Here is a 23,106-nt window from a genome sequence, read left to right on the forward strand (position 1 = left end):
CTCTTTTTGTGAGTTTAGCTAAAGGTTTGTATATTTCTTTTATAAATAAGTCATCTTTTGGTTTCATTGATCTTTGAACTTTTTTTTAACTTCTATTTCACTTATTTCTGCTCTCAGTTTTATAATTTCCTTCCTTCTACTGGCTTTTGGTTTTATCTGTTCTTCTTTTTCTAATTCCTTAAGGTATAATGGTAGAATTATTTATTTGAACTCTTTCTTATTTCTTGATATGGGCCTATATTGTATATATTTCCATCTTAGTACTGTTCTGCTACTAGATAGAGGTTCTGGGAGGTCGAGTCTTCATTGTCATTTGTCTTCAGGGTTTTTTTCTACTTTGATTTTTTCATTAACCAGTAGTCATTCAGTAGTGTGTTGTTTAATCTCCACATTAGAGGTTTATCCTATTATCTTTTTTTTTAAAGATTTATTTATTTATGCATACAAGAGGTGGGGTGCAGGCCAGAGATGTGGGGGGTGAGAGGATCCACCAGAGACAGAGTGGGGAACAGAACAGGCAGACTGGCAAAATACGCTGCTGAGGGGAGCAGTGGGCGAGACAGGAGAGGTCTGCTGCACCATGTGGGACCCTCACCGGCTGGCTGGGATCGAACCTGTGCTGCAGAGGCTGTGGACAGCTTCACAGCGGTGCGCTCAACCACCTGTGCCACCAGGGGAGGCCCCTATTATCTTTTTATGATTTATTGCAAGTTAACACTTTTGTGATCAGAGAAGATACTTGATGTTATTTCAATATTCATGAATTTATTCATAATTGCTTTGTGACATAACATGTGGTCTGTCTAGAAAATGTTCCGTGTACACTTGAGAAGAATTTGTGCTCAGCTTTCTGGGGTGAAGTGCCCTATAAAGGTCTAGTAGGTCCACTTTATCTAATTCTCTTATTTTTTCAAATATTTTATTTGTGCACACAAGAACTGGGGTCTAGGCCAGAAATGTGGGGGGTGAGAGGAGGCCCCTCATCTAATTCTTCATTTAAGACTATCTACTTTACCTTCATAAACATAATTAAAAAAATAGGGCCTCCCTGGTGACACAGGGGCTAAAGACAGTGCTATCAAGCTATTGCCAGCCACTACAGCATGAGTTCAATCCCCAGTCAGCCAGGGAGATGACCCACAAGGCACAGCAGACCTCTCCTAACTCACCCACTGCCCCTCTCAGCAGTGTATTTCAGTACACTGCAGTTCTGCTCCCCACTCTTTCTCTGGTGAATCCTCTCATCCCCCACACCTTTGGCCTATACCCAGTTCTTGTATGCATAAATAAATAAATTTTTTAAAATAAATAAATAAATAAAAATAAAATGTGATCTATCTAAAAGGGGAAAATGAAAAGAAAACTACATTCAGGATAACATTAAAAAGAAAAAAATATTTAGAAAAGCATTTAGCAAAAGAAGTATAAAAATCTTTCTCAGAATACTATAATCATTGTTGAAAGAAACTAAAGAAGATCTAAACAACTGGAAAAACACCCCAAGTACATGGATTGGAAGATGTAATAGTTAAGACACCAATCTTCCTCAAACAGATCCACTGAGGCAACACAATCTCTGTCAGAATTAAAGCTTATTTCCTTGTAGAAATTAATAATCTGTTTCTAAAATTCCTATGGAGTTGCAAGTGATCCAGAAGAGCTAAAACAATTATGAAAAGAGAATGAGGACTCATACTTCTTGATTTTAAGACTTTCTACAAAGCAATAGTAATCAAGCCAGTTTGGTCCTGGCACACAGGCATACATATATAGCAAAGGAATAGAGAGTCTAGGATTGACCATATGGTCAACTGATTTTTGACAAGGGTGTCAACCATTAAGGAAAAATGTTTTCCACAAATGGTACTGAGATAACTGCATCTCTACACACGAAAGAAAGAAAATTGGACCCTCACTTGACATGATACACAAAAATTAACTCAAAATGAACCATCTATAATAACAAAAAAGCAAAAGCTAAACAACTCTTAGAAGAATACATAGGATAAATTTCATGACTTTGTATTTGGCAAAGGATTCATAGATATTCACCAAAAGCACAAACTAAAAGAGAAATATATCAATTGGAGTTCATTAAAATTAAAACTTTTGTACGTCAAAGGAACACCACCAAGAAAACGAAAGACAATCCACAGAATGGGAGAAAATATTTACAGTTATATATCTGGAAAACGTATTTGTATCCAGAATATATTTCAAAAAATACAACTTAATAGTAGAAAGACAAACAACCCAACTAGAACATGAAAAAAGGATCTGGACAATTCTCCAGAGAAGAAACGCAAATAGCTAATAAGTTTTTACAAGATGCTCAATATCATTAAGTATCAGAAAAACAAATCAAAACTATAATGAGATATTATTTCATATCCACTAGTCTGATTAGGATTAAAAAATCAGATAACAAGTGCTGGCAAGGGTATGAAAAAACAGAAACACTCGTACACTGCTGGTGAGTAAATAAAATAATATAGGGTCTTTGAAAATATTGTGACAGTCTTAAAAACGTTAGAGTTACCATGTAAAGGCAATTCTGTTCCTGGATATGTATACACCTAAGAGAAATGAAAACCTATGTCTACACAGAAACGTAAACAAATGCTTACTTCAGTGTTATTCATAATAGCCAAAAAATGGAAACAGATCAACAGATGAAATAAGTAAAATATGATATATACATATAATGGAATACTATTGAGTCATAAGAATTAATGAAGGACTAAAAAATGCCAAACAATGGATGAAACTTTAAAACACTATGCAATGTCAGAGAAAGATAATGTGCTATATGATTCCATTCAATGGAAGTCCAGAACAGGGAAATCTATAGAGACAGAAAGTAAACATAAGACTGGGACAAGAATGGAAGAATAAGGAAGTGATAGTTAAAAGGTATAGGTTCCTTTTAAGTTTTATTTTAATGAAAATATCCTAAAATTGTTGATGGTGATGGTTGCACGTACCTATGAATATACTAAAAAACACTGAATTGTACACTTAGATAGATTATAATGTATATATATATATATGAATTACATCTCAACAATGATGTTCAATGTTTTATTTATTTCACTTATTTTTAAAATTATATGTATATTTTGATTTAGTTGAATATTATTGGACTGACAGTAACTATTATTGAACTGCTTTATAGAATCAAGCAATCTTTCCATTTTTTTCTTACCATTATCCCCATTTATCCTTATTTCCAGGTCATTGTAGAGTTTTCCTATGCTCTTCATAATTTCAGTCATATGCTGATGCTCTGATGGCAGCTCCCCTTCCATACTTTTATGGCGACTAAATATTCCAAACCCAATATCCGTCCAGTTTTCCTGTAAGTGCTTAATAATCTTGAGAGAATCATATTTTGACAATAGATTATCCCCAGTATACTTGTCTTTTTCCTCCAGCAGTACCTGGAGAGTAAAGAGGGAAAGGGGAGGGAGGGAAGGAAATTAGCACATATTCGCCAATGAGTTTGTCAAAATCTACCCAGATCCTTATTTTCCAGTGACTCAAATTATTTTGGAGTTGCATTCTGTTATCATTAGAGAAGAAATTGTAGGTGACATGCATATCATTTTTAAAATAAAAGTGAATTTAAATTAATTTTGAAACCCTATAAAATAATCCATATTTTACCAAGAAGAAAGTCATTATATTAAATTCTTTAGGGGTAAAAAATTAGTGATAGGTAAATAAGGTCCAGAGAACTGTGTATATTTAATTACTATTTGTATATAAGGACATAATATATCTGTTTACATGATCCCCACTAGACTTGGGAAGTTTCTAGAGTGTTCAGATTGTGTTTTACTCATGTTTGATTTGTCTGTCTAATCCCAAGTCCAGGTCCTACACATGACATACAGAAAGATATTTGTGAAAAAATAAAGTTTAATTTATATATAAAGTTTGCCAATATTTGTGACTCAGAAAAATCACCCACCCTTCAAGAAGAATAACCCATACAGGTACAATGTAGCAGAACAATTAAAAGTAAAGATTTTGGAATTGGAGAGAATTGAACTCAAATTCAGATTCAGTCACATCATTAATGGATAATAAAGATAAGTTACTTAATATTTCTAAACTTCAATTTCCATATTTCTGAAATGGGGATTATAAAATCTAAATCATGTGGCTGCCACGAAAGAAGATAAAATACGGAAAACTCCTTCAGTCTGGCAGTGTGTTTTATGAATAAAAATTAATGGGCCTTCCTGGTGGTGCAGGAAGTTAAAGTCTCAGCGTTATCAAGCTATGGCCACTGAGCACGAGTTCGATTCCCGCCAGGGAGCTAACCACATGGCACAGTAGACCTCTCCTGTCTCACCAGCTGCTTCCCCCAGCAGTGTATCTCAGTAGATCCTTGTTTTGTTCTCCACTTTGTCTCTGTGAATCCTCTTACACCCAGTGCCCTGTACCGCTGGCCCAGAACCCAGTTCTTGTGTGCATAAATAAATAAATCTTAAAAAAAAGAATAAAAGTTATTATTATTTCTACTAAGTATTTTTTCAATTTTATCAATGTCAAAATTGCCAGATAAACAGTAAAAACAATCACTAAAATAGCTATTTTTTGTATATAAGACAATAAACATCTTCAATTCAAAGAATATTCAGCTCAAATCATTCCAAGAGAAAAGCAAATGGTTTTCTAAGATCTGAATGAGACTTCATCATGTCATAAGTTTGAAATTCATTCTGGACAGTATCTTCTATACAGTCTTTTTATAATTCGTTAATAAAACCTATTTTCAAAGTTCAAACTTTTTTTCACACTCTTTTTAAAGAGTGATTAATAAACAAATTGTGGTATATTCATACATGGATCATTCAGCTTTTAAGAGAAAGGAAATTCTGACACATGCTACAACACGGGTGGACTTTGAAGACAGGGAGAAGGAAGTAAGTCAATCACAAATGGGCAAATTTTATATTCCACTTACATGAAATACCTAGAATAGTCAAATTCATACAAATAGAAAGTAGAGTTAATATTTGGTTTTCAGTTCTATTTTAGATTTTGGAGTCAAATAAAGTTGGACCATTAGGAAAAAATTTGGAAAATGTACATGCATGCAGTGAAGTTAGTTCTGGCTTTCTCTCCAGTTGTCACACATAAGTAATATTTGTGCTTCTCCTGAACTTGGCTTTTGCCTTGAGGACAAATTGGACTTTTTAAATTAATAACTTTTTTTAAAAAAAGATTTATTTATTTATTTATTTATACAAGAATCGGGGTGCAGGTCATATGTGCAGGAGGGTGAGAGGATTCACCAGAGACAGAGCGGGGAACAGAACAGGCAGACTGACAAAATACACTGCTGAGGGAGGCAGCGGGTGTGACAGGAGAGGTCTGCTGCGCCATGTGGGGCTCTCCCAGCTGGCCGGGATCTAACCGGTGCTGCAGAGGCTGTGGACAGATTCACAGCGCAGCGCTCAACCGCCTGTGCCACCAGGGGAGCCCCTAATAACTTTTTTTTAATTGTGGTAAAATATACATAAAATTCACTAAAACTAAAAACTAAAATAGAACTAAAAATAAAATATCATGCATATTTTTATTTTTTATTCTTTTTGAATACTGATCTGATTTTATTTTTTATTAGTTTTTAATTGCATTAACAATTAGACACCAAGGTTTACAATACAGTATATTGTATTAAGAGTTCAGGTTCAGGGCCTCCCTGGTGGTGCAAGGGGTTAAGACGCAACCTATGAAGCTATCCGCAGCCATTGAGGCATGAGTTTGATCCCTGGCCGGCCAGGAGACAACCCACGTGGTGTAGCAGACCTCTCCTGACTTACCCGCTGCTCCCCTCAGCAGTATATTTCAGTCAATCCTCCTGTTCTGTTTCCCATTCTGTCTCCCCATTCTGTCCTCTCACTCCCTGTACCTCTGGCCCGTACCCACGTTCTTTTTTTTTTTTTGAAAGATTTATTTATTTATGCATACAAGAGCTGGGGTGCAGGCCAGAGATGCGGGGGGTGAGAGGATCCAGCAGAGATAGAGTGGGAAACAGAACAGGCAGACTGACTGAAACACAATGCTGAGGGGAGCAGCAGGCGAGACAGGAGAGGTCTGTTGCGCCATGTGGGTAGCTCCCTGGTGGGCTGAGGATTGAACTCATGCTGCAGTGGCTATGGATTGCTTCATAGTGCTGTGCTTAACCCCTTGCATCACTAGGGAGGTCCAAACATATTTTTTAAAGTCCCTGTAGTATCATTGTTTTTCCTTTTCTTTCTTAAAACTTAATGTGACATTTTTAAAGGATGAGATGTGATACCACTGTAGGTGAGGAGTGGCAAGTTTAAACCAGTAATTCAGTTACCAAGATGTTTATAATAAAGTCTTACCTTGTGCAGTTGTCTGAAGTCTGTAATAACTGATTCAAACACATTTCTCTTATGGGGTAAATTGCTTTTTCCACTGAAAGAAGGAAAAAAAGCAAAAGAAGGGTTTCAGAACAAGGTATAACAAAGAAAAGCATGAATACATCTACCTTAATAATTTTCAAGCATACCTTCCATACCTTCTTCTCATACTCATTCATCTTTGAATTTACAAGTACAAATCTGTATGGTAATCAAACTTGAGTAAGCAAATTTTTGGGCCATGAGCCAGATAGTATTAAAAGGGTCATAGGCATTCAGAACTAAACCATCGTAAGAATAAGTCCTGTTGAGTACAATTGTCAAAACAATATAAGTAGTAAGGAAGCCTAAGGAATAATTTAGACTCAAATATTCAGGTCAGTAGCCCCAACTTCTGGCAACTTTAATTTCTCTAAAGTCTCACAAGGAGAAAGCTTTTGATAAAGAAATTTCTGAAGATAACCACTGCCACTGCTCCTCTCCCAGCTAATGTCAACAAACAGTATAAACACATGATAGCAGCAACCAGCTTGCATATGTACCAGCTTCCGCTTCCAGATCTTCCAAATCTACTGACTGGGAAACCTCTTTGAGGGTATGAAAAACTCAAATCATTCAACTCAATTAGAAATAGAAATGTTACCTAAATGTGTTTCCTCAACAGAAAAAAAAAAAATCATAAGACTTAAAAAAACAACTTTATAGCAGCCCTATTTACAATAGCTAAGCTTTGGAAACAGCCCAAATGCCCAAAAATAGATGACTGGATCAAGAAGATGTGGTACATATATACCATGGAATATTACTCAGCATTCAAAAAAGATAAACACATGCAATTTGCAGCAACATGGATGGCGCTGGAAGGGATCATGCTCAGCGAAATAAGCCAAAAAGAAAAAGAAAAATACCGGATGGTCTCACTCATAGCAGGAATCTAGAAAACTTAAATAAGGGACCAGGAGAATGAATAACTATAAGAAAGTGAAAATCAAAATCAACAAAAAACTATGAACCAGAGACACTTTTTGGGGGGTGAGGGTCGGGAGGGGAGGGATTGGGGTCAGAATGGGGGGGCTGCAATTATATGGGGAATATAAAAATAAAATTTATTATTTAAAAAAAATAAAAAAAATAATTTGGAAGACTTTTAAAAAATAAATAAATAAATTTTACAAAAAAAAAAAAACCAACATTAGAAATCACTGAGTTCAGCCTGCATCCAAAGTACAGATTCCCATTAACGTTGACTGTGGTTTATCATCCATCCGACATTTAACTCCTTTATAGGCAGCCGCTTCCATTGTCACATTTCTCTAATTACAAAATATGATATCCAATCAAAGTCAATCTCCTTATAAGTTCCACCCCCTGATTACATCTCTCTACATATGCACAATATAAAATTTGCATATGAATCCACATAAAGACATAGATTGACTTGATTTTAAAAAGAGATTACAGAAAAGAAAGAGTTGGATTTAAACGGAAACAGCAACAGTTGGGTAAAGGATTCAGAATAGACTACAGAGATATTTAGCTCTAAAAACCCAATATTGTTCAAGGTTCTAGTAGACTGAATCTTTGGAAGAGTTGCTGGTTACCTCTCCCAAATCAATGTTAAAGTAATTATAAGCTTAGAGTAAGAAAAAGGGAACTGGGGTGGGGTGTGGAAATCAGACTGAGTTATCAAACATAATACTGCATAATGAGAAAAATTAGATTCTTAGAGACCCACCTATTTCCAAAGAACTGCTGCCATTTGATTAAGTTCTCCCTAACAACTTGCAATGTCTGCTTTACAGATGCTTCAGTTTGGTCTACTTCCTCTTTTAATTTATTCATCAAGATTTTCCATTTCTGCGTCAACTTCTGCAACATTGAAAGGTCTGTAGTGTCCTAGATAAAAAGCATAGAGTCAAAAATTATATTCATTCATGTAACAAACATTTATTAACATACACCAAGTCATAATTTATATTGCAATACTAGAGACAAGCATAGAAAATGGATCAAAAATTGAAAAGACATCCATTTTTCAAAATGTCATCAGTGACATTGCTACAAAATCCATTTAACTGTGATTTTCTGTCGTACATAAAGTATTAGGGACAAGATGAGCCCAATTTTCCCATAGGAATTTCATGTGAGACAGTGCAGTACATTGGAAAACATAGGAATTTCAAAGCCAAATAGAATCAAATGTGAATCCTACTCATTTGCTGGCTATGTAACTGTGGGAGATATTATTTACTTTGAGATAAGTTTTTCTTATCTATAAAATAAAGACTTGACTCAGTAGAAACATGGTAAATGTAACTTATCTCCTTTTCTGACTAATGTACTCACTGAATTTTCCCATAAAATGCATCAAAATCAGTGTAGCAATATGGCAATTATTTCAAGGAAAATAGCTACTTATACTTTTTTTTATTTTAAGCACTAATAGACTAACTTTATAAAAAATTTGTAATGTTACTTAGGTAAATTAATTTAACTAGGATAGATGATAAATATAAAGACATGCTTTTATTCACCTTTTTCTTAGACTTCTCATCCCATCCACAATAAAGCATAAATATTATAAAAGTATATTTAAAAAAAAAACTATAAACTTAGCAAAGCCCTCTTACAATCTCAACCCTCAACACTTGGAGTCTCTTTTTCCAATAACTTAAGTCAACTGAGCTTTACCTTGGTTGATAGCAGTATGATAAGATGCTTGCTGTATTTATTCCAGCCTTTTTCATTGAGATAAAGTCTTTTAGCTAATATGACTTTATTTCTTTCAATTACCTATAAAAAAGTACATTTATTAAGCCCAAACCAATGTCACATATCATTTTTTCATTGTATTGCTGTCAATCACAATTTCCTGTTTAAATTATGAGCTAACTTAAATCTCAAATTTCTGTTTTCTAAAACTACTGAACTGGAACTAGAGTTTATAGCCAAGTTTATAGATCTCAAAACAAGCAAACCTTTACACTCATCATTACTAAGGACTCCAAAGAGCTTTTGTTCATGTGAATTTTATCTATTGATATATAATGTAATTGAAATTAAAATAGAAATTATTTAGAATACGTGTTAATTTACTTAAACATAACATTAACAAATCTGTTATATGTTAACATAAATATTTCTCTAAAAAATTACCATATTTTCCTAAATAAAAATAATTAGTGAAAAGAGCACTAATGTCATTAATGTCTGCCTTAAACAGAACAAAGCTGGGTATCTGCTTCTGCAATCTATTGCAGTATCTTAGATCAATGTATGCTCATGAGAGAATGAAAGTGAAAAAGGCAAAAAAAGTCTTTGTATTTCAATGAAACTAGTATTAACTTCATGAAAGGGTTCCAGTGACTCCCCTCAAGGGTCCTTGAACAATACTTTGAGAACCACTGATACACTGAATCAATTATATAGTCTTTCAGTGAATGACTGTGCTAGATACTATACATGTAGACTTGAACAAGAGAAAGTCCTTATATTCAGGAAGTTGACATCCTAGTCACGTAGGGAAAACCTAACTCAAAACCTCTACCAGGGCTTATTTCTTGAGAGAAAAGAAATTCATTTGTCTTTTCTTTTCCTCCTACTAATAACACCTAGCTCCCAATTTGCTTCTTATATGTTTACTGTCACAGTTGTTTCCTCTGGACTTGTCAATGTCCCTTTTGAAATTCTGCAACAAAATGGAACATTGTGTCCTAGATGAAGTCTGATCATTCCATAAGAAAATGGGAAAAAATTTTTAATCTATTGAGGGTCACAATTTGCTGTTAATACTATTAAGTCCTAGGGCCTCCCTACGGGCACAAGGGTTAAGCACTGCACTATGAAGCGATCTGCAGCCTCTGCAGCACGATTCTGATACCCGGCCAGTCAGGGAGCAACCCACATGGCACAGCAGACCTCTCTTGTCTCGCCCGCTGCTCCCCTCAGAAACAGAAACCCTCATCCACCGTTCAGTCAATCTGCCTGTTCTGTTCCCCACTCTGTCTATGGTGAATACTCTCACCCACTGCATCTGTGGCCTGTACCCCAGCTCTTGTATGAACAAATAAATAAATCTTTAAAAAAAATACTATTAAGTCCTAGATGTGAAAACAGGTAATCAACAAGCAAATTGTTCAGAAAAACAATAAATATTGTGGGAGTTTGTTGTTTTCCCAAAACATTACTATAATGGTCCAAAGACTGCCAATTCATTTGTCATATTGGATATTAATATCTTTTACTTTCTGTGAAAAAATAATTCCCACCTTTCCAATTTAATGTTAATATAAATTAAAGTTGAATTTTTTAACCAGTTCACAAACAACAGAAAAAAATTCTTGTTCATACTTTATAGATGCTGGTGAAATAAGAGCCCTGAATTGGGCAATAGTCACCTATCCAGTAAAGAAGAAACAAAAAAAGAGGAGGCAACTTTCCCTTCTCCAGGTCTATACTGAGTACATTATTCACCAATTAAATATTCACATTCATTTTTAAATATTTTGCCCCTATTATGGAAAATTATAATATGGAACTTTATCTAGACCAAAAAAAAGTTTATGATTTCAGATGAACTACCTTTAGGGCTAATTCATATGTGGCAGAACTCCAGATATCTCTTTCTGCCATTAACTGTTTAATATCATTCTCCATTCTTCCTCTTTGCAATGTATATAAGTCATGGTATTCTTCCACAATTCTAAAAGAAAAATTAAGAAACAGTAATATAGAAACTTTTTTTAAAAAATTGCAATTGTTTAAAATGCCAATTTGTTCTTTAGAAATTTATCATAAGGTAATTACGGAATAACTGCTGGTATAGTAATAACAGACACTGAAACAGAAAAAAGAATATTCATATTTCATTTGCAAATTTTACAAAAGTCTTAAAATTAGAAGTCAATGGCTGTTATCAAAAAGTCAGAAATAATCAATGTTGGTAAAGATGTGAAGAAAAAGAAACCCTCATCCACCGTTGGTGGGAAGGTCAATTGTGCAGTCTCCATCAAAAACCAGAGGGAGCTTCCTAAAAAAATTGAAAACATAAGTACCATATGATCTAGTAATCCCACTTTTGGGTATTTACCTGAAGGGTACGAAAACACTAACTCGAAAAAGACATATGCAGCACTATTCACAATAACCAATATATGGAAATAGGCCAAGTGCCCTACGATGGAGGAATGGATAAAGATTATGTAGTATATAGACACAATAGAATGTTAGTCATTAAAAAAAAAAAAAGATGAAATCTTGCCATTTGCAAGAACATGAATGAACCTCCAGGTTATATAGAGAAAATAAGAACAAACCTTTAGATTGACAAAAGAATGGTAGTTACCAGTGGGGAGAAAGGGCAGGGGATGGGTAGAAGAAGATGATTGGTTGGTGGTGCATACTGAATGGACATTTGGTGCACTGGTGGGAAAAAGTAATCTTGTAACCTAGACAACATTTTAAACTAACATTATCTCAATTTAAAAAAATTGAATAAATCATTCCCTGCTCCAAACACTTTTCATTATATTCTATATCTAGTCACTAGAATTTTTACAACATGGTATTTCAATGGTATAACAACACTATATTGAATGAAACTTCAGAACACAAGTGGCAGTAATGTAGCAGTCTTATTGTTAAGCTTCAGCAAAAGCACAAAATCCAATAATTGAGTCAATATATTTCTAAATTATCTATAATACAAAAATTTTTAAAAATTCTCCACCAATTACCCAAAAGCTTAAGTATAATAAAATATCTTTCTCTTAACTTTTTTAAAAAATGTCAATAGTGTATAGCTTTTCTTTTTCACTTACTCTGAAGGTTCTTTTAGAATTTAAATGCCTTTCTCAGATTGAATACAAACAAACAAGTTGTAGAGTGACAGGTTACATTTCACAAATCCTTTGAAATACTTCTTTATAAGGATTACTAACTTAGTTTAAGAAGAGACGAGTGACAGGATTCTTATAATGAAAGTCAGGAACCACCAGCATCAGTTCCTGATGCTTCCTTCTTTTTGGAGGTTTCCACTTGTTGAAAGTGACTAAGAAAAAACTAATCATGCTGGATGTCACACACATGAATATTATCAAATATTCATATTAAAAATTCAAAAGGTTATATCCTTAAGATCTGTGCACTTTACTATCTTAAAAGATAGATGTCAATTAAAAAAATTAATGACCTTTGTTTATAGTAGCAAAAGTATTAAGGTATTCCTCTTATTCTAGTGAGGAATAAAATAGGATAAAAGTAAATACATTTTTGAATTTAGATTCTATATATATTTTTTTTTTTTGACATTTAAAAAATATAACCACCCTTCAACAAGTTTTTAAAAAGTCAGAGGAACTATGCTAAATTAAAAGGTACATAAAACAGGGCCTCCCCGGTGGCGCAGCGGTTGAGCTCTGGGTTGCGAAGCTGCCCGCAGCCTCTGCGGTGCCGGTTCGATTCCCGCCTGCTCCCCGGCCACCAGAGGAGGGTCCCACATGGCGCGCAGACCTCTCCTGCCGCCCGCTGCTCCCCTCAACAGTGTACTTCGGTCCTTCTGCCTGCTCTGCTCCCCGCTCTGGCTCTGGTGAATTCTCTCACCCTCCTGCGCTTCTGATTGTACCCAGTGCATGTATAAACAAAACAAACAAACAAACAAATAAATAAATAAAAACATGTCTCTATAAAATAAATAAATAAATAAATAAAATTTTAAAAAAAAAGGTACATAAAACAAAATGCAATGTGTGCTCCTAGATTGGACACTGGTTTGGAAAACCCACTGTAAAGTATACTTTGAGAATAATTGGGGAAATGTGAATGTGACCTAAATAATTTATGAAGTGAAAATTCACTGAAATAGGTAGAGATTGCTAACTACAGGCTATAAAACAGTATTTTATGTGACACTGTAATTTCCATAAAAAGTGGAGGAGGAGCCTCCTCTGGTGGTGCAGTGGTTGAGCGCTGGGTGGCGAAGCTGCTCGCAGCCTCTGCAGCACTGGTTTGTTCCCTGGCCACTGGCGAGGGTCCCACAAAAAAAAAGAAAAAAGAAAAAAAAAAGGAGGAGGTTCCAGGTTTCCTGGGAAAGGAGACTTACAGGAGGAACATGGAGTAGACCTGTGAAAGAAAGCATGCTTGCTTTTGACCTTGACCTTGCATGAGGGACTTGGGGGTCTTAGAAGTGATACATGGAGCTGAGACATGTGGAGACACTTGAGAGACATACCTGTGAGGAGGCTTACAATTGCTACTATTATTTTGATTTGTACATCTTTCCTTGCAGACTTGCCTGGTCACTTCTACCCTTTTCCTAAGAATCCCTGCCAGAAGGGGCCTTAGCTAAGTTTTCAGGCCTTAGAACCTGTTTGGCTGGACAATTACCCACTAGGGGATGTGTAACTTTGAGTGTATCATTGGGAAGCTATTATCCTTTCTCCTCTCTCTATGGACACCAATTCTATTCTATTAAGTTCTTTCACACTTAAGAGAATGCTTTGTCTTTATGTGATAGATGGCAGGTTTGGGAGTCCCAGGTACCCCCTCAGTCTAAACTCTAACAGATTCAAAACAATTTTGTCATTAAAAATATCTGTATCCAGGGGCCTCCCCGGTGGCGCAGCGGTTGAGCGCTGGGTTGCGAAGCTGCCCGCGGTCTCTGCATCTCCCGTTCGATCCCCGGCAGCTCCCCGGCCACCAGAGGAGGGTCCCACATGGTGCGCAGACCTCTCCTGCCACCCGCTGCTCCCCTCAGCAGTGTACTTCGGTCCTTCTGCCTGCTCTGCTCCCCGCTCTGACTCTGGTGAATTCTCTCACCCTCCCGCGCTTCTGACTGTACCCAGTGCATGTATAACCAACCAACCAACCAAACAAATAAATAAATAAAGCATGCCTCTATATAAAAAAAAAAAAATTAAAAAAAAAAAATCTCTGTATCCAGGGCCTCCCCGGTGGCGCAGCGGTTGAGCGCTGGGTTGAGAAGCTGCCAGCAGCCTCTGCAGCACCGGTTCGATCCCCGACTGCTCCCCAGCCACTGGAGGAGGGTCCCACATGGCACACAGACCTCTCCTGCCACCCGCTGCTCCCCTCAGCAGTGTACTTCGGTCCTTCTGCCTGCTCTGCTCCCCACTCTGGCTCTGGTGAATTCTCTCACCCTCCCGCGCTTCTGACTGTACCCAATGCTTGTATAAATAAAATAAATAAATAAATAAATAAATATTTTTTAAAATGTCTGTATCCCCATGTATGTAGGAAAAGATAGACATCATCTTAAAAGAATAGATACTAAGATATTTATAGTAGTAATCTATGAGTGATGAGTTTATAATATTTTTCTTCATTTTGCTTATTTGTATTTCCTAATTTTCTTAAAGGGCACATTGTACTGCTTCTACAATAACTTCATAATATTATTTTTAATAAAATAAATAAAACACTTAAATGCAATCATACATATATTCTGATATATCCCCAAGGACTTCTGGTAATCAGAACTCTAACAGAAAATGAAATGAAACAGAGGTCAGCAAACGGCCTGGGGGTCAAATCTGAACTGTCACTTGTTTTCTGTATAGTACACAAAGAATTTTGCATTTTTAACTTTTTACATATTTTATTTGACTTCTAACATTTTTAGTGTTTGAAAAATAGAACAATATTTTGTGACACATGAAAATATCGTAAATTCAAATTTCAGTGTCAATAAATAAGAGTGTCATTGGGACACAGCCTTTTTCTATAACATCCTTGGCTGCTTTTGTACTATGAAAGCATGAATTACAAAGGCAGAATTGACAGAGTTGTTGCATCAGAAACCTTATCTCACTTTCTGGCTCTTTATAATACAAGTTTGATTCACCCCTGAAATAGAATAAAAATTCTTTAGAACAGAGTAGAATAGTATAAAAACTTAGTGAATTCAGAGTCACAAAAAACTAAAAACAAACTATGCTCATACTGTTAATTAAAAAAATAGAAATAAAAACCAGATACCTTTTATATCAGTTTGATAAAAGATATCAGCAACTACATAGGTGAGAGGATATTCAGTACAACCACTCTGTGGAGCGTCTGGTAACAACTAGCAAGACCAGACCGCACATATCCTATGACCCAGCAATTCCACGTTTAGGTGTATACCCTGGAAACCTCTCCCACAAGACAAGGTGTGTATTACAATGGTGCTTGGAGCATGTATTTTAACTCCTCCAGGGAGTTATTAAAAATAACAAAACTTTAAATGTTTCTATAAAATTTTGTGTATTGAAATAAGATGTGAAGCAAGTATGATGTGATGGCTAACATCTGGTAACTCACTTGGCATTCTTTTCAGCATCTAAAAGGGCTTGTGCCAAATCCTTGTGGGCCTTCTCTGCATCCTTTGTTAATTTTACATCATGTGCCCGAACTAGATACAGCTCCCTGAAATAAAACAAAGAAATTTTATAGTTACAGTTGCAGATTTCCAAAAAGTTTCCACCCAGGAAATAGTTATACTCAGGCAATTTCTTAGTTATCATGTTGACAACTCTTCCTAGTTTTTCTAACTTTTAAAACAAATCAAGAAATCCTGTGGACATATGGATGGAATCTTGCCAGATTGGGCAATGGAATCAAGCTAGCCAGACAAGGCAGACAGAAAATGAAAGGCAGCCTCTAGAATGGAGTGAAGGCAGATGCCAACAGGCAAGGCCTCCAGGTTGCTCTATCCTATTCTCAGACATGCCTATCCTATCTTCTTCATTCTTGTCACAAGGTTAAATTATCAGTAACCTTAATTACTATACAATGCTTATTCTCTTTGGGATTTGAACCTTAACAATCATAGTCATGGCACTGCTCTGTAAACCTGATTAAGATAAACATCTCTAATTTGAAAGAAAGAACAAGAGTCTGTTCTCTATCAAACATACACAGAGCCCCAATTTTGTGTTAACATATTTATAGCTACAGATCTATAACCAGTCCTTGCTCTTCTCTTGCTAAATATGAAAAGAAAATGAGATTCCTTTCCTTTAACCATTCCACTTTCCCTGAATATTTTTTACTCTCTTAGAGACATTACTTTGACTTTTGTGGTTAAGATAATCACAGGGTTTACCTGGTCAGTTCCTCAATAACAGTCTTAAAATTGTACAATTCTTCTAAAATGCGTTGATCCATCATTCGCTGAGTTACCAAGTCTTTGTAGAAGTCAATCATCTGCCGGGCAATTTGGTCAAGCATTTGTACATACCGTTCTCTGCATAAGAAAGAAGGGAAGCAAGACATCATTCAGAAGAATAAGATATGTGAGAGGAAAATTAATATTAGGGAAAGAAATAGTAAAAAAGACACTCACAAAAGATATGTGAGAAAAATGAGACAAAAAAAGAAAAAGATCTAAGTGGTGTATTATTCTCATGCTTATACAAGTGAATGAATTGTAGGGAATTTTAACTAGAGTCATAATTATTTGAAATACAATGTTTGAGATAAAAAACAAAGTAAGGATTTCTTTTATTATTCTAAGTATTAAACTCTATGAAGACAAGAACCATATCTCCATACTGTATCTTTACAGCATTTAACAGACTGCCTTGAATATAACAAAACCATAAAATTATCTTGTTTTCCTTTTTTTAATCTGCATTTGGCATCCCAGACCTTATCTAAGGTAATATTGTTAAAAGCTATTAGTGCAGTATATAGGGAGAAATTATAGTACTAATTGTCTACATTAGAAAAGAAGACTCAAATCAATGACCATTATTTCTACCTTAAAAACTAAAAACTAGACAAGCAAATTAAAAAACCAAAGTCAGTAGAAGAAAGAAAATAGCAATGATCAAAGCACAAATCAACAAATTAGAAAACTGAAAAAATGCAGAAAGGAAGGACCAAAAACCAGTTTTTCAAGATAAGTAAAAGCAATAAACTCTAAACATACTGAGCTGGAAAACAAAACAACAAAAATTCCACAAATTACCAACATCAAGAATGAGAAAGTTAACATCATGGATATTAAAAAGACAGTAAGGGAGGGGGCCTCCCTGGTGGTGCTAGAGTTAAAGTCTCAGTGCAATCAAGCTATCACCAGCCACTGTGGTCTGAGTTTGATCTCCAGCCAGGGAGCCAAACCACATGGCACAGCAGATATCTCCTGCTCGCTTACTGCTTCCCTCAGCAGTGTATTTCAGTAGATCTGCCTGTTCTGCTCCTCACTCTGTCTCTGGTGAATCCTCTCACCCACCCCACCCCCGCAGCTCTGGCAAGGACCCCAGTTCTTATATGCATAAATAAAGAAAATAAATCTTTTTAAAAAAAGATAATAAGGGAATATCATAAATAACTATATCAATAAATTCAACAACTTTGATGAAAAGAACAAATTCCTGAAAAGTTGCAAACTAACAAAATTCACTCAACAAGGAACTGATAACCTGAATAAGACTGTATCTATGAAAGAAAGTGAATCTAATTTTCAATCTTCCCACAAAGAAAACTCTGAACTTTGCTTTACTAGTGAATCCTATAAAACATTTACAGAAGAAATGCCAAGGCTACACATAAATTGAAGAAAACAGTATACATTCCAAATCATTCCCTGAAACAAAATATTAGTAAGCCGTATCCAACAACATATAAAAAGACATCACAATAATAGAAAAAAAACAAAACCACACAATAATTTCAATAAACACAGAAGAGACATTGGACTGAATCAAACACCCTTTCGTGACATTAACATTCAACAAACAAGGGAAATATCGCAACCCAATGAAGAGCATCTGAGAAACTAACTTAGTTAGCATCATACTTAATGGTGAAAGACTGAATGCTTCCTCGCAAGGATCAGGAACAAACAAGAATGTCTACTCTCAATACTTCTATTCAATAATGTATTATGCTAGAGGTTCTAGTTGGAGCAACTAGGCAAGAAAATAAGATTAAAAGACATTCAGACTTAAAAGATGAAGCAAAACTATCTCTATTTACACATGACATAATCTTGTTTAATACAATCCCTATCAGAAAACTGATTTCTTTGTAGAAATTAACAAACTAATTTTAAAACATGTATCAAAATGCAAGATACCTGATCTAAAACAATGTTGAAAATAAAGCTCAAATACTTACATACTTGATGTCAAAAGTTACTACAAAGCTATAGTGATCAACACAGTGTGGTATGGCATAAAGCTAGACATACAGATCAATGGAAATGAATTGAGAGTCCAAAAATAAACCCTTGCATTTCTAGTCAATTGACTTCCAACAAAGCTGACACAATAAATCACTGTAGGAAAGAATAATCATTTCAACTAATTGTAGTAAGAAAACTAGAACATACAAAAGAAGGATATTGGACACTTTCTTCATAACAAATAAAAAAATTAACTCAAAGTGGTCAAAGACAAATTAAGAGAGAAAACTATATATCTTTTAGAAGAAAATACAGGTAAGTATACTCACAATCATAGGAATAGGATAGGCAATGGATTCAGATGGATACTAGTAACATAAGCAACAAAAGAAAAAAGATATATATTGGATTCATCAAAATCTAAAACCTTTGTGCATTAAAGAATACCATTAAGAAAGTGAAATGACAACACAGAGAATGGAAGAAAATATTTTCAAATCACATATTGATAAGGGATTTGTATTTAGAGCATATAAAGGACATTTGAAACTGAATTTAAAGAGACAGATAACCCAATTTGAAAATCAGTGAAAAGCTTAAATAGACATTTCTCCAAAGAAATACAAATGGAACAATAAATGTATGAAAAGATGCTCAAAATATCGCTAGTCATTAAGATATTACAAAGCAAAAAAACAGTGAATTTCACATCAACTAGGATGTCAATAATCAAGAAGATAAATAATAACAAGTTTAGATAAGGATGTGGAGAAACTGCTGGGAAGAATGTAAAATTGTGCGGTCCTTTGGAAAACAGTTCAGCAGTTTCTCCAAAAGTTAAAGAATTCTTGGGCCTCCCCTGGTGACACAGCGGTTGAGCGCTGGGCTGCGAAGCTGCCCGCAGCCTCTGCAGAGCTGGTTCGATCCCCGGCCACCAGCAAGGGTCCCACATGGCACGACAGACCTCTCCTGCCACGCCCGCTGCTCCCCTCAGCAGTGTATTTCATCAGTCTGCCTATTCTGCTCCCCACTCTGGCTCTGGTGAATTCTCTCACTCTCCCACGCTTCTGACTGTACCCAGTGCTTGCATAAATAAATAAATAAACAAACAAATAAATAAATAAATAAATCTTTTAAAAAAAAAGTTAAAGAATTCTTATACCCTGCAATTCTACTCCTAGATATATACCTAAGAGAACTGAAAACATACATCCATACAAAAATTTGCATGCAGATCTTTAAAGTAGCATGAGTCAAAATAGCCAAAAATGTGGAGAAAACCCAAATGTCCATCTACTGACAAATGAATAAACAAAATGTGGTATAACCATACAATGGAATAGCATTTGACCATAAAAATGACAGGAAGCAGTGAAACATGATACATCATGGGTCAACCTCATGCCAAGTGAAAGGAGTCACAAAAGGTGACATACTATATGATTCCATTCCTATGAAACACCGAGAAAAAGTAAATCCAGACAGAAAGTAGATCAGTGGCTTCCAGGAATCTGGGAGAAGGTAGAATGGAGAATGACTGCTAATGAGTACCATTAAGGTGTTTTGCGGGGATGATGAAAACACTCCAGAATTAAGATAATGATAATGACTGCACAACTTTGGAAATATACTAACCACCACCATATGTATACTTTAAAGGGGGTGAATCTTATGGCATGCTTATTATACCTCAATAAAGAAAGTATAAATTATCTGCAGAAGTTATTGTTGTGATTCCTTACATGGCATAGATTCCTTTATGTATCAATTTATACACATTGAACGATTTAAACACCTATATTAAGAGTAATCTTTCTTCTAGTCCAACCACTATAGCAAGCTGTCTGGAAGTTCCTTAAACTACTAAAAATGGAGCTACCATATGACCCAGCAATTACACTCCTAGGAATCTACCCAAAGGACATAAAAACATTAATTCAAAAGGAAACCTGCTCCCTTTTGTTTATTGCAGCACTGTTTACAATAGGTGAGATATGGAAACAACCCAAATGCCCAAAAATAGATGACTGGATCAAGAAGATGCAGTCTATATACACAATGGAATACTATTCAGCAATCAAAAAGATAAATTCATGCCATTTTCAGCAGCATGGATGAAGCTGGAAGGGATTATGAAATTAGAAGGAAAAAGAAAAATATCAGATGGTTTCACGTATAGGCAGAATGTAGGGGAACCAAATAATGGACCAGGAAAAAAATTATAATAAATGAAAAAACAAAATTAACAGGCAACTATTAATCAGAAACACTCTGCAGGAGAAGGGGAGGGAAAAGGATCAAAATAGGAGAGGGAATGTGTTCTTATACAAGGAACTATGGTGATGGTGCATGGGTGAATTGGTGATGGGAATTTTGCAGGGACTACACCTGAAGAGAAAGCACACATTGTACAAAAAAGAACGATGTAAAATATATATATATATATATATATATATATACACACACACATATATGTATATACATAATCTATATATGTGTATATATATATGTGTATATGTATATATATGTGTGTGTGTATAAAAATCTGTCTTCCTATTGTATCTACCCACTAATGCTAATTTTGTACTCTGGAAATAATCAGAACAAGTCCATTCTTTCTTTCACCTTATAACTCCCAACATATTTGTTTCTTTTTTTTTTTTTTAAGATTGATTTATTTATTTATACAAGCACTGGGTACAGTCAGAAGCGCAGGAGGGTGAGAGAATTCACCAGAGCCAGAGCGGGGAACAAAACAAGCAGACTGACAAAATACACTGCTGAGAGGAGCAGCGGGCGTGGCAGGAGAGGTCTGTCATGCCATGTGGGACCCTCGCTGGCGGCCGGGGATCCAACCGATGCTGCAGAGGCTTCGGGCAGCTTCGCAGCCCAGCGCTCAACTGCTGCGCCACCAAGGAAGGCCCCGACTCCCAACATATTTGAAAACAGTCATTGTGCCTTCCCGCTTATGCCTTCTGTTACCCAGACTAAACATAATTTAATATAAAATTCAGAAGGAAACTAGGTTACTCCAGTAATAGCTCTAACCTGATTTTGGACAGCAGTTCTCCTCTATCTGCACAGTCTACACTGACTTGTCGAATAAGTTCATGAAATACTGTATTGTAAACGGTCTGTTCCTTCTTCATTGTATATAGCAGTTTGTGCATCTGCAGAAAATTAAGTAATATAATCAGTATTTACTACATCTTGTCAGTAAAAACAATTTTAGGAAGTAAGCACTCTATATGTGAATAATTTTAGAAAACTGTGATTAAATTTATTTTACTTTATTTTCCTTTATAAATATACACACACATATGGCTTATTACTTTTAAATCTATGGCTAATCATGCTCCTCTTTATATGATGCACTAAGAAGGTAACAATATCACTTCTATGTTACACTTACCAAAAATAAAAAACCTGAATATAATCATGAGTACACATCAGACAAACCAAAATTGAGGAACATTGCATAGAATAACTAGTCTGTAATCTTCCAAATACCAAGGTAAAAAAAAGCAAAAATAAAAACAAAGAATTGTTTCAGATTATAGGTCTCTAAAGAAGCAAGACAACCAAAAGCATTGTGTGGTCCTGGAATCCTGAAATAGAGAAGAAAATAGCTATAGAACCATTATAGGGGTAATTGATAAAATTAAGAATTTAAATATAAACTATATTTGATAATACTGTCATATTAATGTTAAATGTCCTGATTTTGAGAATTATAAACATGTAAAATAATGTCCTCATCCATAGGAAATATATTCTGAAATGTTTGGTGGTAAAGATTGATGTAACCAATTAACTCTAAAATGGTTCAGAAAAATCTATGCAAGCAGAGATATATAGAAAGGGAGGGCCTCCCCTGGTGGCGCAGCAGTTGAGCGCTGGGCTGCGAAGCTGCCCGCAGTCTCTGCAGTGCCGGTTCCATCCCTGGCCACTGGTGAGGGTCCCACATGGCGCGCAGACCTCTCCTGCTGCGCCCGCTGCTCCCCTCAGCAGTGTATTTCGTCAGTCTACCTGTTCTGTTCCCTGCTCTGGCTCTGGTGAATTCTCTCACCCTCCCACTCTTCTGACTGTACCCAGTGCTTAGATAAATAAATCTTTAAAAAAAAAAAAGAAAGAAAGAAAGAAAGGGAGACTGATAAATCATATTGGGCACAATGTAAAGAGTTGGTGAAAGTTTACACAGGAATGTCTTATAATGAACTTTCATATAAGCTTCAAATCTATAAAAATAATTCATAAAACAAAAAAGAAATAGCCCTCATAAAGAAAAAAAATCTTTATGTAAGATTGAAAGAGTTCTTTCACTAAGTACAAATGGTAAGAAAGATGGTTAAATTGACAATGTTTTTTAGGGTCTTATAATAAAAGGTACCTTATTTTCTTTTTTTTAAGATTTATTTTATTTATGCATACAAGAACTGGGGTACAGGCCAGAGGTGCAGGGGAGTGAGAAGATTCACCAGAGACAGAGTGGGGAGCAGAACAGGCAGCCTGACTGGAAACACACTACTGAGGGGAGCAGTGGGCAAGACAGGAGAGGTCTGTAGCACTATGTGGGTT

General features: G+C 35.5%; 1 protein-coding gene across 1 annotated transcript in view; it reads right to left on the reverse strand.

Annotated features, from left to right (window-relative positions):
* AXDND1 (axonemal dynein light chain domain containing 1) overlaps positions 1-23,106 on the reverse strand; it is a gene marked incomplete at both ends in the record, with an annotated part of 61,118 nt that overhangs the window by 26,997 nt on the left and 11,015 nt on the right. Inside the window, 8 exons of the mRNA XM_084250060.1 lie at positions 3,206-3,440; positions 6,387-6,459; positions 8,140-8,300; positions 9,096-9,197; positions 10,986-11,106; positions 15,720-15,824; positions 16,504-16,644; positions 21,577-21,698. Coding sequence (XP_084106186.1) covers positions 3,206-3,440; positions 6,387-6,459; positions 8,140-8,300; positions 9,096-9,197; positions 10,986-11,106; positions 15,720-15,824; positions 16,504-16,644; positions 21,577-21,698 — 1,060 coding nt within the window. The remainder of the gene's footprint in view (positions 1-3,205; positions 3,441-6,386; positions 6,460-8,139; positions 8,301-9,095; positions 9,198-10,985; positions 11,107-15,719; positions 15,825-16,503; positions 16,645-21,576; positions 21,699-23,106) is intronic.

Source organism: Talpa europaea, assembly GCF_964194135.1.
Source record: "Talpa europaea genome assembly, chromosome: 12".
Classification (NCBI taxonomy): Eukaryota; Metazoa; Chordata; class Mammalia; order Eulipotyphla; family Talpidae; genus Talpa; species Talpa europaea.